The following is a 9,608-nucleotide window of genomic DNA, read 5'->3' as shown; positions in this document are numbered from 1 at the left end:
TCCATGCAATGAACAGAAACACATCATAACCTATTTAAAATGAAAAACAACTGCGTACAGTACAACATCACCGCTTTTATCAGCTGACATGGTCTTCAACCACAGTCCAAAAGTCATGGAACAAAATTAATCTGTCTCTGCCATGCAATTTTTTTTATAATTGCGTAAATTCCGGCAACACTTGAAGGCAGCGTTGACTCGGTGTTGCTCCGTTGTTATGGTAACGAAGTGACAGTAACTTAGCTGGCCAGCTAACTTAACTACAAAACGAGAAACCCGGATTCAGCTTTACAGGGACGTTTCAGGATTTGTGGTCGCTTTATCTTCCTCCATGAGCAGGTGAGTAGGGAGTAGCTTGCTTACAGTGGTTGTCGCGTTAAGGTTAACGTTAATTCACAAAACATAATTTGCCTCAGTGCCTACACTTCATTATGCAACGTTAGCTTCTTACTAATTTGAGCTACGTTACTAGCTGCCCTGGTGGTTAATGACGCTATTTCAGTGCAGAATGTTGTTTCAGCACAACACGTCTTATTAAATAAATAAATACTTAACGCTAACTTTAAATACATAAACAGTTATGGAAAATACGGTTTTATCCTTAGTATCAAAAGGAATACTGAACAAGGTCACTATACTGCCAGACATAAACCTTAAAAACGTATTGAAATGTTAACTCATGCTAATTAGGTTAATTCACAAGCTATAACAATAACAAGGCCTGACCTGATTTAACTTCCAACTTTACTTTGATGTCCAGGTTAGAGTGTTTGGGGAAATCCTCCACTGGTTTACAGAAACAGGTAGGCTAAACAATAAGGAATAAAGTCGGTTCTGTTTAATTACAAAACTCTACTTTTCTATCAACATTATATGCTGTTTTTATGGATTAATTACATGTTAATATTCAGTGTTGCCTCTTTTGTAGTTGTTGGTTATGATGCCGTAGGTCACACATTTTCAATGTTTGTTGCTACTGTACGTGTCCCAATAAACATTGAATGAATATTACAATCATTTTGATCTCTCTACCTGGACGTAGTTGGCAGTAGAAGTCACCTCTGCTCATGCTGATGCACACAAGCCCAGCGGTAAGAAGCAGTTGAGACATGACAGCAATGTATAAAACATCTCATCCAGATTAGATTTCACCAAAGTTTTCACCTTGTGCTTTCGGCAAGCTCATATTCTAATTATGTCCTAGACAAAGTGGGGAAAAAGAGAGACACTGATAAACCTCGGTGAGAAACGTCTATCCTTAGCAAATATACATTTCTGTCATAACAGACCACGCTCAGCCCAGTATTTTTATTCTTTTATTTACTTGCATCCAGCAGGCTTCCTCCTGCCCGTGCACTGCCTGCTTCTCTACAGGTTGGTAATCTGTGATAGATTACGCCAAGACTGGATCGACAAAAATACATTTTGCGTCACTGCTGAACTTGAACTTTTTGTTATTCTCAAGGTTTCTTGCCAGCAAACTCTAAGGTCTGGGTTTCCACATGGGGATGTGCTGAATACAGACGGTATGTGGTGGTGGACTCTCTGAGATTGAGGTGAAACTAATCTCATCAGTACTAAATCACATAGTGTTTAGAAAAAATAAACAGAGAGAAATCTGTTTCTGAACAGGCAGAGATCACAATGTTTCCCCTTGTTGACATGTTAAGGAGTGCAAGTCACTTCTCTTTTTTCATTGCAGTTGCTGTTGATTACTATCCACAAATACATGGATAGATGTGTATGTGCATTCTTGTTAAATATGTCATTCTTGGAAATGTAGTAAGTCACAAAACAAAGTCACTAACTGTGACAAAATTAGAAGAGACAGGCTGCTTACACCAAAAGTAAACAATGGCACTTCACCACAAAGCAACTGCTGGAAAGTGAACTTCATTCTGTAAATTGATGATCATCTGACAAAGTATCTGAGTCTGGGATAATGTTATTTTATAATCTTGAGATGTTCAATGTCATGTGTCCTCATCATGTCTCCGGACTGTTACAGTAAGTTCAGTGTTTTGTTTACAAAATGATTTCAAAGGACAGTTTCAGCTTGTTCTCTTCACGCATGATTAAACACAACTGTCTTGCCAAAAATAAATATTGACTGAATTAAATGTCGTGTTTGTCTGTGGTTCTCCTGTAGAGTGCTCACCAAAGGAACCCATCATCCATTCATCAACACCAAGGTCTGTTTTTAGAATCCACTTAGTAGGTGATAAGACAAATTAAATGTTTGCAACACATGGTTTTAAATCTTAAATGGGATTTCAGGGTTGAAGAACAAGGGCAGTCGACTGCAGTGCTTGATGAAGAGCTGAAAATAAAAGAGCTGAGAAAGTCACAGCCCCCAGACACAACAGTGACAGGTGTGTTGTTGTAGAACAAACTCAAATTGCAAAGAAAGACACTTAGAGAAGGGAAACTTGGAGAGGGAGTTTTGTTGACAATAATGATGATCATGACGATGATAATGATTGCCAGGAGGAATGGCACTTGCTCCCCCCGCAGTTGAGCCTCTTCCCACGCATGAGGTGAATGGGGAGGAAGAACAGACTGAGGAAGTGGATGTTGAGGATGAAGACATTAGGGCACCAGTGGAGCTGATAATGGAGGTAAAGTGACTGATTGCCATCAGTGATTCCACACTTCATGCTCTGTTAAGACGATGGGCTAAACTGCAGTAGTTTTGTTTCCGATATCAAAAATGATTTTAATCATTGTTTCAGTGAAATATATATTTTTACTCAACTTGGATGTGTTCAGTTGAAAGAAATTGAAATAGAAAGTCATGTGAAACTGTATGGTTTCAGTTCCTCAGAGCTGTGATGGACAGGGACTTTCAGCTGGCCAGCAAACTGTGTCAGATGAGTATGTATCCTGCATCCCTCAACCGCATGTCAGTCAATGAATCAGCCACTGGTGTTGTCAGCCAATGATGCCTCTTCCCTCCTCGTTCTAGTTCTCATTTATGAACCAGGCAATCCTGAGGCCTCTGAGTTTCTCCCGCTGATCCAGAAGAAGCTGTTGGAGGGTGAGAGTCCCCCTTTTTTATGCAAAAACAAACCCTTAACGCTGCATATTCCACAACACACCACGAGTTTGTGTCGTGCCTTTGTCCATTAGAGCAAGAGGCAGAGCAGAGCACTGAGGAAGATGACCCAGAAGATGAGGAGGATGAGGAGGACGATGATGATTCTGAGAGTGATGAGGAGTCATCTCAGAGCTCAAGCTTCTCCTCTTCTTCACCAACAGATGATGATGAAGAAGAAAAGCAAGTGAACAGACACAAGCCATGTCCTCCTTCTCACATTTGCCCCTAAATCTATTGTACCAATACAACACAGGCAATGTTAGGTTCGATCAACAGAGAGCTCTGCTAATAGCATATTGTTACTGTTGGAATATTGTGTTTATTTCAGTCCACAAGGCTGCTTTGCACTGTAGCAGTCTTTGAACATTTTGTAGATGTTGTGACAATTATGTATTTTTTTCATGTCACCTGATATAAATAAAATATTCATTGTGGATAAAACTGATGCCGATGTTTCATAGAAACATATAAACGTTGGACTACAAGGTCAGATATAAAAATAAATCATCTGTGGACCTGCATAAGAAATTGTAAAGTTTTAGATGTTGGAATTCACTTTACTAGTTAAAAGGTAAATCTACTAGATTCATATCCATTCAAAGTCTGATTGTTTTATATCAAGAGACACAATTATAAACTAAATCCTGAACCTATTGACCATTAAAACACTGAGGTTTGCATAAACCCAAATTGAGCATTCAGCTCCTGGCCAATTGAGCTTCAACACAACACTGAATAACCACCAACCAATGTGATTTTTTTTTTTTTGAAAAATGGCAATTTCAGTCTAAAATATAAGTATGTAACATTAAATACGCATGACTAAATATGCAAAAATCAGCAGAAAACACACACGCCGAATGGATGCCATCTTTGTGTTTGGGCCACAATGAAGTGAAAGTGACAGACAAAAAGTCAGTGAAGGAGACGCTTGAAACATGAGAAGACAGGAGAGGGACTAGAGGAGAGGGTTCAACAGGAAGTGCAGAAAAAGTACAAGAAAATAAGAGTATGTGGCACAACAGGAAGTGAAGAAGATGGCACAAGAAGCAGAGGAAGCGGCACAACAAGAAATGGACACAACACAAAACCCTGAGGACCAGAATGTAGAGGGATGTGTGCTCTTCAAATCTAGGCACAATGAAACAAAGCATATAAATATTACAATATTTATATAGGTAAAATATTACAGTGGACTTCCTAGCTATGCCACTTTGCAGGTTTTGTTGTGCCATTTCTGCCTCAGGGAAGAATAAAGTTGCCACCTTTTCAGATGCTCCTTCTTACCATCATGCGCCGGAGATTCAATCTGACTCTCATCAGCCATTTATTTGGTGTGCACTGAGCAACTAATAGTGCTGCATTTCAGTACACAGTGAATGTTTTGTACTCACACTTGTCTCCACTGGTGCATCAGCCAGACAGCAAGATTTTGTGGGACAGTATGCAGAGCCAGTTTGAGAAGACATTTTGAAATTGTGTTGCTGCCATTGTGGACTGCTTTGAAGTTTTCATCGAAAGACCATCCAATTCTCAGGCAAGGGCACAAACATTTGCAAACTACAAACAGTCACAATGAAATACCTCATTGGCATTACTCCACAAGAAGTTATTTCTTCTGCACTACTGACAAATGTATAACAGAGAACGGTGGTTTTCTAGACAAACTACTGCCAGGTGACAGTGCTGTCAGACTGATGTCTCGACATAAAGGACTGTGGGAATGATGTGTGCTGTAGTGAAGATACTGACATTCACAAAGGGTCGCCATGTGTTGGATGTGGAGGAAACAAGATGCATTGCACATCTCAGAAGTGGAGAGAATTATTGCAGTTGAATTCAACAAAAACAAACTGGTGACCTGATACCAGTAGCATAAACAATGTGTATATTAGAGGAGGTGATCCTGACTGCCCGAGCAGTAAACCAAAATGACGATTTTAGCTGTTTCTCTTTTCACTCTGTTCAGCCAGATCCTCTGAAACATCAGCTTGTTTTTTTTAAGCTTGTTTCATTTCCCTGCACCAGATAGTCGCTTCCACTTTAAAAGGCAGGGCCACAACGTAGGTGCATGTCTGCGATGTATAGTGGGCTGAAGATGCTTCAACAGTGGAGCTGATGATAACTCAAACTTTTAGAGGAACCTCACCGAGGCGCTAGGAGTGCAAACCTGTTGCACGACAGAAACATCAATCACAAATCATGTAACAAATGACTTAGAGTTGAGTAACAGCAAGTACCCTGCATGCAAACCTAAAGAATCTTCTTTTTATGCACACATTGTAGGACTAACCTATAAAATCATCTCCATTCAATTTTACTCAACATAACCAAATACTAAACATATCTTCCCACTGCAAGTACAAAAACCTGCCTTTTTTATCAAGCAAATTATTAATGTGAATGATCAAATCATCTGCCTGAGAAAGAGACAAACAAAACCAAAACATACCAAGCATGCCGCATTCGCCCAAAAGAATAAAAATCAAAAACAAAAAAACAAAAACACACCAAAGCAGGTATTACTATCAGGAGTCATGGCAGGTATTACTATCAGGAGTCATGGCAGGGGGGGTTGTGACAGCTCTCACATGATGAGCAGATCTTACACACTTTGAAAACCCCTGAGTAGGCACTACAAGTAACCCTGCATTTTGGGAGCACAGTGCTCTAGCGGAGCAGTATGGTATAATGAGTTCTTTCAAATAGGATTGTGCCTGACAATTAGGGGCTTTGAATGTAAGAAGAAGAATTTTAAATTTAATTCTAGATTTTCCAGGGAGCCAGTGCAAAGTAGCTGAAACAGGGTTAATATGATCTCTCTAACTAGTTCTAGTCAGTATATGAGCGGCAGCATTTTGTATTAGCTGGAGAGACTTAAGAGATTTGTTTGAGCAGCATTCCTCACGGTGGAGCTGGAGGCCAGGGCATCTAAAGCAAAGTATGTCTTCAGACAATGCGTCTCGGATGTGTTTGGGTCCACATACTATAGCCTCAGTTTTTTCAGGGTCCAACATCAAGAAATTATAAGAAATCAGGTTTTCACATCATGGATGCACATTTAAAGCCTAGCTAACTGGTTGGTTTCGCCAGGTCTGATTGAAAGATATAAATGAGTATCATCTGCATAAATCTGCATCCATGAAAATTTATGTTGTGTTTCCTGATGATATTACCTAGCATATGTAAGGTGGAAAAAATAGGTCCAAGGATGGAACCTTGCGGAACTCCATGGGTAACTGCTCTGCAGAGAGGACAAGAGAGCATTGACATGTACAAAAATGGGAGTATTCTGATTAGTGAGATTTAAACAGGTTTAAAGCAGTTCAGAAACTTGAACATTTAATTGCAATTTAATGTTCAAGTTTCTGTAATAAGATATGGGGATCACTCCTATCAAATGCCGCACACAAGACCAATACAGAGACAAGTCCCTTATCTGATGCAGTATGTGAGTGGAGGCAGTGCGTCTGGGATCATGATCCAGTCTCTGCCAAGTCATATGGATCTACATTGTTTATGGTTATTATCCATCAGTCTTCAACCGCTTATCTGGGGTCAGGTCGCAGGGGCAGCAGCTCCAGCAGGGGACCTCAAACCTCTTTTTCCCGAGGCACACTGTCTAAATACTGTTTCTTGGCAGTGACATTCAATTTCTGCCATTGGGGTCTTTTTTCTTTTTCTTTTCCTTTCTCCATCAGATTTTACAGATTTAAACAACTTTTTGGCCAAACTAAACAAAAGGTAATCAGGTAACCACCACAGCAACCGGGAGGCTCAGATAAACAGAATGTTTCTTACAAGATGGCACCCCCGTCCCAACAAATACCATGGATATTTGTACCACATTTCACTGCAATCCATTTAATAGTTGCTGAGATATTTCCATCTCGACCCAAGAGGTGGACCGATTAACAATGCCATTGCTAGCATGGCTAAAATAAGCATAATTTTGTGCAATATAAATAAACAAGTTTTTCTTTCTTATCCCTTGAATAATTTGGTGACCCCTCAGATTTTTCCTGAGACCATTCGAGGGGTTTAGCAACCACTGGCATAAAAGTAAAAGTCCGAAGCCTGTGCAAAATACAGCTAATTTTTCCTGTTTGCTAGTTAAAAAACCCTGTTGTATTTGCAGACAATGATTTCAAGGCAGACTGATCAAGAAATGTGGAAATGGGCCTTTCTCACAACAGATATTTTGACATGTCAAAATGCCCTCTGTGAGAGAGCAGCAATAGCAGACATTTTTACTTGTCAAAACAGACAAACCACAGGTGGAGCTAACTTACACAACATTAATAACAGCTGCGTGCCATTTAGGTTTTCCATTTCTAAGCTCTGTTGTGCATGCAGGCTCATTGGCATGGCTTACGGAGACACTTCAACAGAATGCAGCTGTCATTTATTTAACTATATCTGTGCTGTCTGCTGTGAGAAAGGTCTGCTGCAGGGAGAGGTCCAGACACCATTAAAACCACAGGCTGTTGATGTGTCCAGATATGTTGCTGTTTACTTAATTAATAATCTTAACTACAATATCATACTAACCGAAGAAGCTTTCATTAGAAAATTACATTTTTCTATGTTTTTAAGATTTATTTTAGTATGAAATATTGTAACGTGAAAAACAAAAAGCAGTTTGTTGAGATAAAGATAGTTGTTATACTGGAGTGACAGTGAGTAAGAATGTGCACTGTCAAAACCATTACTGTGTGGGTTTTGTATCAAAATCTACTTTGAATAATTAGGTAGCATTAACACAATTCACATTTGAACGAGTTATGAATTCATTTCAATTACATTGAAAAACAGTGACATGAACATCTTTGTCTGTGGAAATACGAGTTTTAAACAGACACATCATAGGAATACCTTTGAAGATATGCAAATTGTTGTTGGATAACAGGTGAAAAAACAACTAATAAGTATTTCTATTGCATTTCCATCTACCTATTTGTAAAGTTAGAGGAAAAGTTTAAATGTAAAAAAACTTTCCTTGGAGGAGGTGGACAAAGTTGATGTATTGACAGAAAATATCATGTGACAATGAAAATGCACAGCGATTAAATCATGGCGTAGGCTACATAAAGACTTCTTTGTCTCTCTAGCTTCCGCTGCACTGAAGAGATGAAAAATGGCGACAGGTGAAAGCATCTGAGGGCAGATCTGTGTGGAGTGATGACGAGGCTGTAACCTTCCTCAGATTAAAACATGAAACAAACATAAATGTTGTGTTTCCATCATTGTTTTTCCATCCTGCACACCATTTGAGGTTTGACCAGAGCTAATTCTTGTTGGGCCCTCTTCTTCTGCAAAGGTTTAATTGCACCTGAGTGGAGATTTAGCGCCATGAGCTGTTCATCTCAATGAACCAACTCTTGCATAATAGTAGATGGAAACCAGCATTAAATCACATTTACTTTTGAAATTTTTCTAGGAATTTGGTTAATATGTGCTAATGTGGATGGAAACCTGAGCACAGATGGTCACAAATTAGGCTAAACTGACCCCAACAAAGAAAGTGTACTGCCAGCAAAACAGGTTCAGACTTGTTCTGTTGGTGCAACTAGGCAGGCCATCATAGGAACATTTATTTATTACAAAGTTTTATAAAACACAGTTTTAATACAAGAAATAATGAGTTAGCTGTGAGTTGGGTAGTTCAAACAGCACCAGAGAAGAGCTTTTTTTGAGGATGCATTTTTGAGCTGACAATCAAGCATGTTTTACTGTGATATTCTGCTCTATGTGCACACTGTATCACCACTGTAAATGTTGCACAGCCTCTCTCTCTTACACACACACAGCTAACCCATCCTAGTGGAATGCCATCAGCCAGTATATTTTGAGTTATTATCACATGGCTTATCTTCATGAGTTGTCTCCACGCATGACTTGTGAAAGGAGTAAGTATCCATCTGATAAAAGCTGTATGATTTGCAGTGATTGAATGAACATAATGGCTGGCCTCTGCCCATTCAGTCTCCATGAGGATGACAGTGAGGACACTAAGTCATCCCCGCCAGGCTGGATTCACTTTGATGTCTCTGTGTTATTGTCCAGGTCAAGGTTATAAAAAGGATGCCGGTCAAAAATTATGATGCATGCAGTGTTCTCATCCCACGAAGGTGGGTGTTACAGTACTAATATGGAAGTATGGATCACAGCACATGCTGCTCTCTCCATCATTTGGTGCTTGAAATAAGAATTGTCGTTATTCTAGGTTAAATAACCCGATAGATCATCTCATAGAGCTCTCATTGGTCCATTGAAAATTAGATGTACTAAATATTCTGAATGTATATCTGTTGTCACTAAAACCCATAAATTAACTGTGTTTTTTCCTCTCAAGGTCAATTTCTATGTAACCCACATTTCACATTCAAGTCTCCATCCTCCATCCCGTGACACCCACCCACACCTGGAGACCCACACATGCACACACAGACACACAGCAGAGCGGGCATACGTCACTGGTGTTTTTCCTTTTTAGGCTTCTTAAAGTGGA

The 9,608-nt window shown here is 39.5% G+C and overlaps 1 protein-coding gene across 6 annotated transcripts; it reads left to right on the top strand.

Moving 5' to 3' along the window:
• The first annotated feature begins 223 nt into the window (after positions 1-223).
• Positions 224-3,538, top strand: erich2 (glutamate-rich 2). Of its 6 annotated transcripts, none has more exons than XM_038718617.1 (12): positions 224-339; positions 761-803; positions 1,043-1,091; positions 1,205-1,241; positions 1,338-1,374; positions 1,466-1,526; positions 2,150-2,192; positions 2,278-2,372; positions 2,488-2,618; positions 2,817-2,874; positions 2,966-3,037; positions 3,130-3,538. In XM_038718617.1, exons 1-12 carry the CDS (start codon positions 332-334, stop codon positions 3,324-3,326), a joined length of 831 nt encoding a protein of 276 aa, XP_038574545.1. In that variant the 5' UTR covers positions 224-331; the 3' UTR covers positions 3,327-3,538. The 6 variants fall into 6 exon arrangements, with proteins under 6 accessions (XP_038574545.1, XP_038574543.1, XP_038574542.1 ...); XM_038718615.1 differs by having other exon boundaries at positions 1,335-1,374; XM_038718614.1 differs by having other exon boundaries at positions 1,178-1,241.
• The last annotated feature ends 6,070 nt before the right edge of the window (positions 3,539-9,608 follow it).

Source organism: Micropterus salmoides, unplaced genomic scaffold (genome assembly GCF_014851395.1).
Source record: "Micropterus salmoides isolate LMB-PRFRI ecotype aquatic unplaced genomic scaffold, ASM1485139v1 Ms_hic_scaffold_14, whole genome shotgun sequence".
Lineage (NCBI taxonomy): Eukaryota > Metazoa > Chordata > Actinopteri > Centrarchiformes > Centrarchidae > Micropterus > Micropterus salmoides.
This window is presented reverse-complemented; position numbering and strand designations above follow the sequence as displayed.

Bases quoted from the DNA above. Each gene is read 5' to 3' on its own strand.
- erich2 (XM_038718613.1), top strand. The intron at 2,193-2,277 runs GTCTGTTTTTAG...ATGGGATTTCAG, and splicing joins ATCCATTCATCAACACCAAG to GGTTGAAGAACAAGGGCAGT. The intron at 3,038-3,129 runs GTGAGAGTCCCC...TTTGTCCATTAG, and splicing joins CCAGAAGAAGCTGTTGGAGG to AGCAAGAGGCAGAGCAGAGC.